Source organism: Trichechus manatus, unplaced genomic scaffold (genome assembly GCF_000243295.1).
Source record: "Trichechus manatus latirostris isolate Lorelei unplaced genomic scaffold, TriManLat1.0 scaffold00001, whole genome shotgun sequence".
Lineage (NCBI taxonomy): Eukaryota > Metazoa > Chordata > Mammalia > Sirenia > Trichechidae > Trichechus > Trichechus manatus.
Window position 1 is genome coordinate 31,874,068 of NW_004443937.1, and position 15,011 is coordinate 31,889,078.

A 15,011-nucleotide genomic window follows, 5' to 3' on the forward strand; every position below is an offset into this window, starting at 1 on the left:
GTACCCGTTATCTGGGGTAACCTTAGGGGAGTAAACGAAGTTCCTTAGATGTCCACCTGTACGAGCTGAACACTTAATATTTAACTGCCAGGGAGGGAAGTGCTTATTTGATGGACGCCAGTGCTCAAGAGGCTTTCAGACCTGACATCGGTGGGGCCTGTAATCCAGCTGGCTGGAAATGGGTGGATGTGGACTTTGTTGGTTTTGCTCCCTTCGCTGCCTCCTCCACTGCCCCCTCCCCGCCCCCATCTCACTAGTATGAGGCTCTGGCAAAGTGCAGCAACTTATTCAAAAGCTTCTATTGCTATAAATTGAATAAAAACACAACGAAAATTTAGTAGGTGCTAAAACTTGGTTTTGAAATTTTATTAAAAAAATATATTTGCAAACATATAAAATTTAGAATGAAAAATGCTCATTTTAAAACATGTAATAACTTAATATTTGCAAACATACACAGATGGTATAAAATCCATACCATTAAAATTGTTAATGATGCAGTATTGCGCTCATGGAACAAAAATCTTGCTGTGATGTCAGAGCTCCTCACCCCTACGTTTCAGGGAGCTGAGACTCTGGTACACTGAGAGTCATGAGGGCCACATGGCCACAGCAGTAACACAGAATAAAAACCCACTTAAGAGTATGTGTCTTAAAAATGCGCTTCTTAAGGAGTCACACAGATAAAAGGGAACCACAGTTTTACATTTTCCCCCATAGTACTGCATCTCAGCATTTTTAACTAAGATGTTAAATATAAAGCCGAGTGAAACATTGCACACATCTGTCCGGCTGAATTTGATGGAAAACAGGCTCCTCAAGGCCCCAGCCCACTCAGGGAAAAATGTTCTCAAGCAGGACTTTTGAAAAGCCTACAGTGTGAGTTGCTTTACTTGCTTCAGATCTTAACATTTTAGACACTTGAAAATACAGGGCATTATTGGTTCCAGAAGGTACTTTGAACACAACTGAAGAAAACCATAGGTAGGTAAGAGACAAACGTGCTCAGCAGCAAACGTGCAGCAAGAACGCAGGACAGCCATCCCTGTGATTCCTTCCTTCTCTTCACTCACACAGCTGAATCGCTCACGTCCGTGCCACCTCTCAACCCACTGTTTACATTTTGCCCGGTGTTACAGTATAATGACGGACTGTATTTTTTAAGCAGTTAGGCACCTTCAATTTCACGTTGCATTATTAATAATAGAATGGCAGTCACGACCTCCACTACCAAAATGAGAAAATTTCAAACTACATTCTTTGGGGAGGACAGTAATAAAGCTGCATGGTTTAAAAATATTTACCTAGTAGAGGATTCGATGGGTTTCCATTTTTTACAAGAAAACACAGGCTAGAAAAAGAACAAATGCTTGACATGCAAAACCTGCCAAGACATTTTCTAAACTAAGCCTGTGTATCCTTTGGCCAAGAAGGATCCAGGTCAACTTGTGTGCTTAACAAAACACCACTCTGGTGGCTCCTCATAAGCCTCAAAGGTAAGCTGTGGCCACTCCCCATGCAGACAGCATGAAAATGCTTCTCCTGACACTGACAGCCACTTGAAAACTTGGGATTCAAAGTCAACCAGGCCAACTTTCACGCCTCAAATCTCACAGGCAATGCCCAATGAAGAGGAGCATCTGCCCTGAAGGAACAAGGTGGTCTGAGTCCATTCAAAGATGTCACAGTAACCACCAGCGAAAGAAGGGCAGGCCCGCCCCCAGTGACGCCCCAGACACATCTCCACTCCAAGCTCTGGGCTGCTCCTCTCAGAGCCTGCACCCAGACAGGGGGGTAGGGGTGGGCACACAGACAGATAGAGTGGCCTGAATACAGGTCTCCTGGCATTCTACAAAACCTAGCAGGAAGCATCTCTTTTTTTGGTGTCTATTTTGATTCAACTAAGGTTTTAAACTAAGGTTCTTGTAAAGACACTGCAGCAATGTAAACATGCAACCTAAGCTAGCATGAGGTTCTGGACCATAAGCCTGAATGAGGAATAAGGCAACTGAACTGTGACTTTCAGGCCAGGGTCATCCAGCAACTATCCAGGGTTGGCCTGGCTTCTCTAGGGCCTCATTCTGGCCTGAACCTCCTGGTGATCATGACCATGAACTTCTGGCTTCTGAATTTTAAATGCTTCGAATACACAAATTTGGGAGTTGAAACAGGTTTACCCTTTTCAAGTCTCCATGACTTGGGCACATAAAAGCTTAGTTTCACACTGCGGGAAACCCTATCATAGATTCGCTTTACGGTCCATCACATGCATTCCTTGGATTAAAGGGTGAAAATGAACAGATCTGTTTCCAGGCCCTTTTTAAGACATTTTCTCTGAACTCCTTCATAATACTATACATACTCAAAAGCATCACTTCGACTCAAATGTCTATTGTAACAAGAATCCCTTGATTCTTCTGTTTACCGAAGCCCAGTGAGATTATACTTGGGGTATGATCAAACCTATTGGAGCGTCCATTTTATGAGAACAGTCATGTGGCTCCCTGGACACCATATCTCCTAGTGTCAGCAATCCTCATCTTATTACAACTCTCTCTTTCCTGGATGACACATGAACAATTCATTTTTGGTTGCGGAACTTATACACTATCTTTGAATACAAACGATTCCTAATTGAGTATGAGAACTTGAAAGCTTCCCTGAAGTCTGCACAATTCACACACGTAACTAGGTAGACAGCAATAGAAGACAATAAATTGAGAAGCAGAAAAGTTGTTCAGGAAGCATATTTAGATTAACAAAAGCCGATCAAACAAAGTATTCTTTATGTAAAAAACCAAGATCAAACTAAAACAAGTATGTAATTCACAAGTAATTTTTTAAAATTTCAGCTAGAAAAATCTATGGACTTCTGATTGAGTTACCAGTAAAGCTTAAATGATCATTCCCAAGGAACAATCACATCTGTCAGCATTATTCACAGCTAATCCTTATGCTAGCTGGTTGAGCCAGTCGGGTATTTACCCCATCATTAAATAGTGCTCAGAAAAGTAAGCAGTGCATCTTAATTGGTTAAATACTACAAAATGATCTGTATCATAGAAACGAAGACACTTTCATTCAAAGGATATCTTAAAATTACTATTGCTGAAATAAATCAAAATCAACATTAAAATATTACTAATCACCATTACATGCCATAAAAGAATAAATATAAATCATGGCAGATTAATAGCAGCATAACAAAGCATCTTTACATATTTTCACACTTTGGGCTGGAAAAATACTCACAGCCTAGGAATACATTGGTAAAATTCTGAATTTCACACTTTCTTTTAAACTCCATATTCTACAACAAAGTAAGGGCAGTGTGAATAACAGCTCCTTTTTCTGCATAGCTTTAAAACTATTCTCAATACATGAGGAACGGAACCAGAATGGCTTTGTCATATTGGTCCACTGGTCCTTTTGTCAAAGTGTTAAGGAAAACAATCGACAATGACTTTTAACTGGTGTTTAGATAGAAAAGGAAAGTAAGGCTATGCTTCACATACCAACTTAACACTTTCAAAACCACTGTAGAGTGTATCTTAACATGAAGATTTCTGATAGGATTTGGGCTTTAGCAACCCCAGTCTTTGCTTCAGAGGTGTGACGTGCCTGCTTCCGCACCACCACGGGGCCTGACCTGGCCCTATTCAAACAGCAACGTGGCGATGGGAGCCTGCTGCATGGCAGGACTGGGGACACTTAAACATAAAACACAATTAAGAAATTACAGAACTTTTAAGGCCCAAATGGGGCATTCATATAAAATATACTTCACTTAAATCAGTCAGTCCTAATTTTCCAACTTAAAACTCTGATCCTCAAAACTCGAAGTTACTTCTCACAGAGCTGACTTCTACTCTGCTCAGAACTTGACTATCAGCCTGATGCCCTAGAAGGTCATGTTACCAGGGGGTAGGAAGTGAGGCATAAGGGTGCAGGCTGGTGACTTCTCCTCCCTAAGTCCTCGAGAATGATGGCCAGCTGAAAATCAGACTTCCTATTTTACATAATCACAGCTGATGAAAACACCCCATAACTTAACACAATGGTCTTTTTTTTTTTTTTTTTTTGTCAAAACAAAGGTCTGCTGGTGATGCTTCACAGTGAAACCTCCATGATCACTGAGAACGTCACTTGGAAATCATTCTTAAGGAATGAGTCTCTTTTCTTATAGACTCAATTTCAAGATTCTCAAAGCTCACTGTTCTGTTTAGAAGTTTCCATGATGAAGCCTATTTGTTTCTGAGGTTGACAGGCTGCCTTCAGACTTACTCAGCTCCAGTCATAGGCTGAGGTTTTCTTTGTTCTTGGTCAGAACCTGCAAGTAGACTTCATGAAGTGTACTAAGAAAGCCAGAATCATTCTGGAAGAGATCATAAGAACATGGAATGTCACTTTGACCTCATCAGAACTTACTTCCTTGATAACAGCTTAGAAGAAAATTGTATAAATGATTTGCATAACTAATTGCTAATTACACAAATAATTCCACACCCAGAGACAATGAAACCACAAATAATATTTCAGAACTCATTCTTTCAGATATTTTTCCATCAGCAGTATATGCTTGGGAAGACAGAAACATTACTCCTAGCTAATCTTCTGAATTTACTTTATGAACTGATTTCTATGGAGAATCTACAAAATTTGTTTTAAATAAAAGAACAAAAATCAAAAGATTAAAAATACCATACATACCTTTATCAGATGTACTAATGTATCCTGGAGCTGAGCCTTGCTGAGAACAATGGAGGGCTTTCTCTGATTTTCTGATGTCCCAACAGTTAGAGGAGAAGGGGAGTTTGCCTTCCTCTCAAGGTCTGTGGATCGCGTAGTTGTCTGCTGGAAAACACTTGGGGACAGCAGGACAGACGGTATTACTGTGGTCGTAGCGGTAACCAGCGGAGGGCCTGCAACCTGTAGAGGAACAGTGGCCATTTTGCATAAGTGCAGAAGGGAGCAGCCAGGTCCAGAGCAGGGAACACCCCATAACAGGCATCAGCAGTATGAGACTGGGGCACAGTCAAATGCTAACTACTGGGTTCAGGTAAAGCGTACTCAGTAGAAGCATTTGAGTATTTTACATCTGGTTATGAAGCTTCTGTTAGCTAAAGAAGTTCCTAGAGTTGTTATGGGAAATCAAGTCCAATCATCACAGAAGGCAAAAATGATAAATACCAGCACGGCATGCACAATAAGAGCCATCCTATGACGAACTAAAAATGCAAAGTCCAGTTATGGGAGGGGGAGGAGGATGTTATAGGGGGAAGTGACTGGAAGAGGGCATGAGGGAACTTCCTGGGATGACAGAAATGCTATATATCTTGATTGGGGCAGTGGCTACCCAAGGAATATACATGTGTCAAAACTCCTCAAAAATCTGTAATTATGGTATGCAAATTATACTTCAATTAAAAAAAGAGAATTAAAAAAATCTAGTTACATGCAGCAAGTTTCTTCTGTAGTCTCAGTGTATTTATATTAGCATTATAGGTATCAAAATTTCTTAAAAATTAAAATTAACATCCACCTCTTTCCCCCATTTTGATGTATTTCTAGGCTAAATACAGCTAACAATCAGAATACAGTAATAATCAGTATTTTTAATAATTTTCATACTTGATAGAATCAACAAAGATCTCTATTTCTCTTTCTCCTGCCTGCCACCCTCATTTACAAATAGCAAACAGCCTGCCACAGTTCTAAGGGTGTGGCTTCTGGTATGGCAGCCATTTATGCTGTTTTTTGGTACACCACCAGGCTGATGGCTTCCGCTGACCACCACGTAGTAGGACAAACTACAGAGAAGAGGAGTTAATGACACCAGCCAGAAGCCGGCTTAGTCTAAATTCTGAGAGGTGTAAAGGCTCAAAGGCAAGCAGGAATTTAAGGAACTGAAAAAACAAAAAACAGTGTATATTTCAAGGTTGGTGGGTGACAGAAGATGGGGGCAACTTTTAAAAGAAGGTGGAAGGGGAGGATAAGCAAGGGGTAGATGTGGCAGGCAGGCAGGATAGATGTGTGTCACAGCACTTGGGCTTTGTCCTCAGTGCAATGGGAAGCCAATGAGGGCAGTGACTCTGCCTTCTGTTAACTGGGACATCACAGCTCTTACAGGGCAAAGAATATTTCCTACTTGTAGAAACCAGGCTGACTGACTCTCAGCAGTCACCCACTTACAGAGAGTGGTTGACCCTGCTTTCATATACACGCAGTCAGGGGAAGACTTTCATACAGAGAGGTGACTGGGGGTCTACAAAGGCCAAAGCAACGAACTCTGGAGACTAGAGAAGCAGGGGGGCCTGGCCCAGGAGGGGACATCTGAGATGGGTGTAGGCTTGAAAGCTATAACTTTTCACAAAGGTGACAATCTTACTTCACATCCATCAGAAGAACTTAAAAATACATAATGTGTTTTTCAGAAAAAGGGAGTGCTTACCGGGATGGCACTGGATAACACCTTAGGCTGGGAAAATACTTCAGAGTCCTGGTTTTGCTGCATAGACTGCAATATTTAAAAAGAAAAGATGGATAGATGTAGCAAATGTCAGGAAGATTTTCTAGTCACTGGTGAAAAATCTAGGTTAGCACTAAGGAATGCTTCAGACATTAACTAGTTCCTAGGTTCCTAAGAGGCTGACAAAAACTTGAGATAATGGGACTAATGACTCAATGTCCTGGTGTGAGCTATGGAAGAGCCTCCCGTCCTCTGTTCCCAGAGAAAAGGGGTACATGTAAATCCTTTAAGGTGTCACTGAGAAAAAGCTGAAGCCCCTTTCTCTCGCAAAAGCTGGGGGTACCCATGCATATTTTTGTGGCTGAGTTCTGTAGAGATGAGTGATCTGGTACCACGATACCTCTTGATGAGGTGATTTAAACTTTGGGGAAGGAATACTAACTAGTCTTCATTCAGTCATACTTCTACATGCTAAATTTCATCCTCAATCACTGGGAGAGAAAAACCTTCTTGTTGCAGAGCAAATACATTAGAGTTCAATGAAGCCCCAGGTCCTGATATTAGATACTGCCAAATAAATGGAAGTTTACATGCATGTAGGCTTCCCCTGCCAGGAGGCAGGCCAGACAGCAGGGTGTTGTCCCAGAGGTCACAGTCTGGAGAGGACAGTGTTCTGTCAGGCTTCCCAAAGCCTTACAGATTGCTGGTTACACCTTCACAGAGCAACTGGAACAGTGACCAGGAGCATTTCAGGGTATGACTCCCGTCTGTTGAACTGAATATTCTCTCCTACACTGCAGAAATGGCCAAAGAATGACAATATGATGTAACCAAGATACTAAGCTTCCTCTCGTTCTGCACAAGGTTTCAAACGAAAAGTACAAAATGCTCCATTGAGTAAGAGAATACACAATTATTATGATGGTTCTTCTATACAATGTTATTTCATAAAATGTTAAGATTGGAGATTATTATTAGAAAAGGGCACGAGACTAATCCTGAAAGGCAACCAATGCTATTGTAGAAGAGAAGGTTCTGCAGTTGAATGACAGTGTGTCACACGTCACTTCAACTGAGTTAATTATTGTGAGGGAGAAACCTCTTCTTCAGCCCCCACACCCAATCTGTTGCTATGTCCCACTGATCATACATCTTAACAAATCCACTCGTCCACTCTCCCAAATTGAGACCCCCACTAGCTCTAGCCTGAGTGACTGCCACAGCCTCCTTCCTGATGGGTCGCCCTATTCCTGCCCCTTTCCCAGCATGTTACCCTTTGCTGAATGCCCTTCAAAGACTCCCCCCAGGGCTCTGAGAACAAAGCTCTAACTCCTTGACGCAATTTACAAAGTCTTACTCATCTCAGCTCCCTTCTTTCCACAGTCACACTATGGTTTTTTAAGTTTTTCAAATGTCCCCTCACCTCCAGTGCTTTGCACATGCTATTCTTCTTGCCTCAAATTCTCTGCACCTCTAGAAAAGGTCTGGCTAACTTCTACCGCATCTTCAGATGTTGGCTTAAACATCAGTTTCATTGGAAAGCTTTGACTCACACCTCATAACCTGGGATGCACCTCTAGCATGTCTGGCACAGATAGGCACCCAATGAAAGAACTGAGGGAGTTGGGAATGGAACAAAGCTTAGGATAATCTGGATCCATGTTCCCACGTCAAATGATGACTCCTGGAACTATCAGGCAAAAACAAAACAAATAACCCTAAAATGCATACTCTGATGGGAAACACAGTTTCTCAGCCTATCAGCTCAAATAACTTCGGGAAGTGAACTGAGCTATACCCCCCCTTACCAATTATTTAGCTGTTCACTACAGGGCTTCCTACCTCCCCTTTAGCCCCTGACACACTCAACAGGTGCCTCTTTAAAACTACCCTGACCAATGTCGGCTGAAACCAAGGTTTTTGCAGTTTCATGCCACCCAATCATAGCTACCTCCCCTTCTACCCCTATCATCCTGCTGGTACCTGAAGGGGAGAGAGCACCATGTTGCTCAGGGAGGCTGAGGCGGCTGCTCTGGCTACTGCGGTTTTAGTGGGAGGCTCTATGAAACTCTCAGGCGTGGCCAGCTGGCCAGCTGCTGGAGGAAAGCTGGGTGCCACTGAACCTTTCGCGAGTGACTGTGTCTGTATTTGGTCATGCTGTGGGGTCAACCTGAGTTTCTGGAGAAGATCCACACTTGCGAGGGATGTACCAGCTGTACTTGTCACACTCAATGGGGCCCTGAACGGGCTCTGGCTGGCAACCAGACAGGTGTGGCTTAGCTCAGGGACTGGCTGATTCAGGAGTGGAGACCTCTGCCTGGGCGTGGTCTTCACTGCCTGCATCATGGTGCTGTTTCGAGGTAAGCTGGGGGGAACCTGTGCAGTAGGAGCTTCTGCTGGCAGAGTGGGACTGAGAACAGGGCTCAGTGGGATCGTGTAGCTTGGGGCGTGCTTTTCATTGGACTGTGTGATGGAGGCAGGAGTGATTAGCACTGGGGTGGTGACTTCAGGTTGGACTGAGTAGAGGGCAGCAGACTGAACACCCAGGCTTTCTGACTGAGGGGCCCCTCCTGAATGCTCAAAGGAAAATGGTAGGAACGGGCTGGGCTCTTTCTGGGAGGCATCTCCTGGCAGCTTCTCCACTTCTTCTGAATCAAGACCCACGACCATTGGCTGTTCCTTTGGCAAAGAGGTTCCAAATAGTTCTTCCACTGTCAGATGTTTGTGTCCAGATGGAGCAGACTGAAAAACAGATCAAACCAGCCGATGAAAGAAATCTCTCGAAAACCAGCGTAACAAACCTCTTTTCTATCAATCAAAACAGTCTGCAGGAGCGACGGCAGAAGGAGTTTGAAAATAAGGGAATGGAACAAACTGAAGATATATTAGGGGTTAAGGCCAGGTCTCTCTGAGTTGGTAGACAGAAATCTGCAATAAAATTCAAATTTTAGGGACTCCTGCGTTAGAATTCACAGATGGGTGAAGGGGTAGGTCCTTATTTCAGAGTTAATTGTGCCTACTTGCCCCATGTCAGTAACACGTGGGAAAATGATACTAAAGAGGTCAGAGGGGCCAAATGCTGAGCAAGTGATCCTGCCTTTAATTCACTGTTCTTAATAAAAAGATGGGCAATGCACCTTGAGGACTGGGTCCCAAATACCAGAAAATAAATTTAACTGTTATATTTTATAGCAAGTCATTCCTCTTCTCTGCCCCCAAGTCACGGAATTCTTAAAAAAAGGCAAGCAAAATAATAATTTTTACTATTTAATAATCTAAATTTTAAAAAGTCTCAAAAATTTGAACTTACGTATTGTAGTAAAGCGGTTTATTGACACCAATGTGACTGTTCAAAGGAAAAATACACATGCTTCCCACTTGAGAGCTTCCCTGCGTCTTCCAGCAGGACTGCCATATTCATTTCACTTTTACTGACTGAGTATCCACAGAATGCCAGGTCCTGTTCTGACTGGGTCCAAGGGACATAGCAGGGAGTAACAAAAAAAATCCTACCATGCCAGGGCTTACATTCCAGTGGGAGACAAACACAAGTACTTTGAAAACACAGGAAGCCCTGTCTTCCAGTTGTATTCCAAAAGTGTGTCAGCTAGCTGTTCAGACACATTTCTATGGGGGAAAAAAAAAAATCACTGGAACACAATTTTTAGGGCCTCAGAAAGTCTACAAAGGCCCTAAAGTACATTGCATCTGAAGTGTAATGGTGATAGCACCACAGTATGATCACATACCTACAGGAAAGCATACTTAGTTTTTCCTAGGCAAATGTCTGTTCATTCATTTGACAAATCTTGATTGAGTTTACCAGGTGCCAGGCACTGTGCTGTGATGCGTGGGGAAGGAGGCACTGATCACTGGTAATAAGGACTCCCCCTCCTTGGGCAAAGTGGCAGGGCTCCATGGGAGGGAAGGAGGCACCCAGGAATGAGGACCCTTAAGCTGAGGGGAGGGATGAGGCGAGCTGGCTGGAGCACAGTCACCCTGGGAGCTGCAAGTACTTCTCCAGGGCTGGGTAAGAGAGGCTGGGGAGGAGGAGAGGCGATGGAGGGAAGAGAGAAGCACTGGCCAGACTGCAGAGTGTCTTGAGACACACTGTCAGGAGGGCAATGGGGATACGTTCAGGGAATGACCCACTTGGCTTCACATCTTAAGATGTGCACTTTCGCAGCCACATAAAGGACAGATTGAGGGGTGAGGCTGAAGCTCTTACAGTTGTCCAATGGTACTGGGTGGTGGTGCCACTGCTTGGGCCGGCAAGTCCTTAGGTTACAGGAGGGAGGGGAAAGGCTAGGTCAGTTTTTAACATGTCTGAGGTATCCACAGGACATCTGAAACCTGCAGAAAGTGATCTGGAGGTACTGATTTGCAAGTCATTAAAACATAAAAATGGTAATACAAGTCAAAGGAGCAGAGGGATTCCTTCAGGAGACTGCAGGGACAAGGTTGGCAGGGACAGAGACTCTGTAACCCGGTAGGTGTCACTCCCCTTCCTGAATCTCAACTCCTCTCTGAAGTAGGGAGGGTTGTTGGGAGGATTCAACCTACAGAACCCAGCACACAGGAAGTGCTCATCCTCCAAGGCAGCAGCTGTCATCCTCACTTGTTCCTGATCATTGACCTCCTTCCTGCCTGGGCTTCTCTGCCCAAGCAATGGCACCCCCACCCAGTACCAGAGACCTACTAAGTACATAGTAGATGCTCTAAAATGCTCACTCTCAAAGCACTTCCAGAAAGAGAAAGGCATGCAGGGGAGAGGGTGGTCCCCACAGAACAGCACCATTAAGGGGTAGGAAGACCGGCTCCCCTTTGTTGAGGAGAGATTCATGTCAGACAACAGGGAAGAAAGAGGAGCTAGCATTGCTGACTAAGGATGCAGGGAAGTTTGCATGTGAGAGACAGAAAGTTAAGGGAGTACTATTTCATACTTTTTCTCTGGTGTGGAGACAGCATCATCTTTAGGTAAGAGGTGGCAGGGCAGGTCTGAGGAGACTGCAGGTGGTGTGAAATAACTGCTGTGGAAGGAAGAGGCAGAAGCCTCCTCCAGTTGTAAAAAACTGTAAGTTCATACTAAACCATTTTATCCTGGCAAATACTCAAAAAAGAGAATTCTATTAATATTAAAAAACCAACATATCTTGGCAAGTTAACGTGACAAGAGGCTTTTGTTTAAGTCAATGAATTCTCGAACAGCAAATTTAGGCCCCCACTAATAATACTGTCTTAAGACTAGTAAGACTGTCTTGTCACAACACCTTCTGGTTCTTTAAGGGATTTTCCATATTCAGAATCTCACTTCAAATATAAGGCAGTTATAACATATAATTATGGATGTTATAAATAAATGAAAAAAAAAAAAGCAAAACATTTTATATGATTCCATTTCCTCCCATTTTTCATTCTAAAAAACTGTAGAGCTGGAGTATGGAATCAAAGATACGTAGGTTCAATTTCCAGCTGTGTTACCTGGGAAAATTACATAATCTATTTAGTTCCCTCATCTGAAAAACGAGGACAATTGTGGTAATTACTTCATAGGGCTGCTGTGAAATTAAATTCCCAATATAATGTCTGGTGCCCAATGGGCATTCAATAAATGGAGGCTGGCCATTATGAAAATCATTATATGGACATCATATAATAACAATTATGATAAATTTGTGTTTGGATACTTAAGGAACACCAAATAATATTTGATGGATATTAAAAATTGATCAAATCCTTCTGGAGCATCATACCCCCACAATACAAAACAACAACAACAAAAAATCATTTGCTGGGATATCAAGGCTGTGCTGTTTATTATAAACCATCCTGTCATTCCCTGGTGCGAGGAGTCACCAAGGACACAGCAGTCTGTTTGTTTAAAGCTCACTGCTAACAATTCAAACCCATTCACTGTAAGTCAGCATAGATGATGAATTCTCATTTGGGACAGAATTCTCATTCCCTCTGTCCAGGCCACATGGAACTGCAGTGAGGAGCACAGGTTCCATTTCCTGTGCTGAACTGTGACTTTGTCACTTATAGATCCCTGGCACCATGTATGTCTATTGATGAGCTGAGAGATAATTCCTTTTTATACATATTATCTTTAAAACAAAATGGTCAGGATTGTTTGGTGCAAAAAAAAAAAAAAAAAAAAAAGGTACCAAGGTACCAGAAAATGGCACTAACTCATTAACAAAAATGATGTGAGTCCTGACCACCATGTTGCTTTATATATGTGTACATATACACATACATCAACATTTAGATATATCTACTTTGAAAAACACAGACCATATTGGGGTTATTTTGCAGAAACTTGGGGGTCTTTTCCAGGTAAGAAATATTATTTTTATGTTATAAGAAAAGAAGCAATCAAACAACAGGATATGGACAAGCCTCACCATGAAATACTTGTCTAGTGGAACACAAGCTTTGAATGATCAAATCTACCTGCATTCACATTTGAAATGTTTTTACATTTACTTTAAAAACAAGAATTTCCAATGATTTCAAATCTACATATTAAAAAATGAGGCTATATGTAGAACCTTGAACCTAAAAGCAGCAAAAAGTTTCCAGACTTCTCCAGGTTGCCTCTGTACAACTTTTGCCAAACTAGGACCAGATTCTCAGACTCTCCCTGGAGGAGGGTGTGTGGTAAAGCATTCGGGGTTCAGAGATCTTCTCACCTAAAGAATGAAGCTGTGATGGCAGTAACGGTCACCACAGACAGAGTGCTCATCACATGGGAGGCCCTGTGCTAGGCTCTTTACGTGCACTGCTTTATGAATCTGCCAGGACAGGTACAGTTATCACTGCCATTTTATAGATGATGCCCAAATGTATCAAGAGAACCAGACACCAACCTAGATTTAACAACGCAGTCCACATTCTTAATCATTATGCCACCATACTGAGATGTCAATTAAGCAGATCAGCCTACCTCATCAAATGGGTGGGGATATGTACCTCTGGAAAACAGAGGTGCAGCTAAGGCCTGAATGACTAAGAGGTGTCTACAGGTCCAAATGCATCAACTTTTAGAAATATCTAACTTATAGAACTATAGCTACAAAATCCGGAGGGTCTCCACACAAGCCTCCATATGATTTTTGAGTAGGTGTCTGTGTTTGAAATGACCCTCCTTACACTTCCTGTCCATGACAGGAAAAACTGTCTGCATTCCTTCTGTAGATGCCCCCGCCCGCCACCCCCACCATGGATTCATCTTCCAAAATACACAGAAAAGATGAAATTTTATTCTTTCCCCATGTCTGAATATGCTTAAAGTCTGGATTCTGAGTTTTGTAATGCCTCACTTAAATCAGGTGTTCGACTGAGCATTTTCCTCGGGAAATGGAACTCGTAGTGAGCAACAGTATGTAGAGTACACAACAAAATTCTAGCACACTGGATCAGGTTTTACTTAGTTCCTTCCTCACCCCACAGCTCTTGCCGTTTAGAGTATTTCATACTTCTGTGTGGATCTATTGTGTTCATATCAGATTTTCTACCTGGTCAGTGCATAAGGCACACTATAAGACATGTACTATTCTTGACCACAGGAACCAAAAAACTAAAAACCAAACAAAAAACCAAACAACCTCGCCCCAAAGAAAACCAAACAAAATCCAGGGAAACAAGCCCACAGGGAATTTTAATAAACTGAAATGGAATTTATTAACATTAAGGCTCGACAGTTTATTTGCTTTTCAACACTAGATGGCAGCATTACTAAACAAATGTATTTTCTGTGTCTAACCCATTGCATTTAAGTGGATTCTGACTTACAGGGACCCTACAGGACAGAGGAGAACTGCCCCACAGGGTTTCCAAAGAGCAGCTGGTGGATTCAAACTGCCGACCTTTTGGTTAGCAGTCGAGCTCTTAACCACTGTGCCACCAAGGCTGATTATGGATTTGAGCTAATTTTATCATTTACATGGCTTCTGACAATATCCAGATCCTGATATTTTTTAAAATTTTATCACTTTGGCCTGAAAAGTGGCATTTTAAAAGTAGATAATAATGAGAGAATAATGAACGAACAGTAATAATAACAACTACACCATCAGCCTGGTTTGCGTCAGAAGGTTGACATCCCTGAGTGCCCACTTAACATTCTGTGTGTTCACAGATCCATTACTGGTGCTTCTGTTGAAAGGCTAAGCATCTATGGCTTGTCAACTCATCTTTTAATGGACAGTGGCTTATGGTTCTCAATGCTTTTTTGGGGTTCATTTCTTCATATAACTTTATGAGTTACGCAGTACAAGGATCTTTAACTCCATGATTCGGATGGGGTCAGGGGAAGTGACTTGTGATTCAGAAAGGAAAACTGACTGGTCCACTGAATACCCAAAACTGATAAACCAGTCCAAAAGGAACCTAGTACCATGCTCTTTAAAAAGAATATAGTTTTTAAAAATTATAGTTTACATAGCATCAAATACAGTAAAAATGGAACATGGGAATGTAGTATACAAAATCTGGTTAAAAAATCTGGTTAAAATTATCATCTAAATACCTAAAAACA

General features: G+C 42.2%; 1 protein-coding gene across 4 annotated transcripts in view; it reads right to left on the reverse strand.

The window, feature by feature from the left end:
* Positions 1–344: 344 nt before the first annotated feature.
* DCP1A (decapping mRNA 1A) overlaps positions 345–15,011 on the reverse strand; it is a 57,777-nt gene continuing 43,110 nt past the window's right edge. For 3 of the 4 annotated variants that reach the window (XM_004368618.1, XM_004368619.2, XM_023727331.1), the window contains 4 exons: positions 8,453–9,211; positions 6,452–6,517; positions 4,711–4,929; positions 4,064–4,375 (listed from right to left, as the gene is read on the reverse strand). In XM_004368618.1, the coding sequence (XP_004368675.1) occupies positions 4,295–4,375; positions 4,711–4,929; positions 6,452–6,517; positions 8,453–9,211 (1,125 nt within the window). In that variant the 3' untranslated portion in view covers positions 4,064–4,294. Of the gene's footprint in view, positions 3,711–4,063; positions 4,376–4,710; positions 4,930–6,451; positions 6,518–8,452; positions 9,212–15,011 lie in introns of those variants that run through there. The other variant, XM_023727327.1, reaches the window with a different exon arrangement.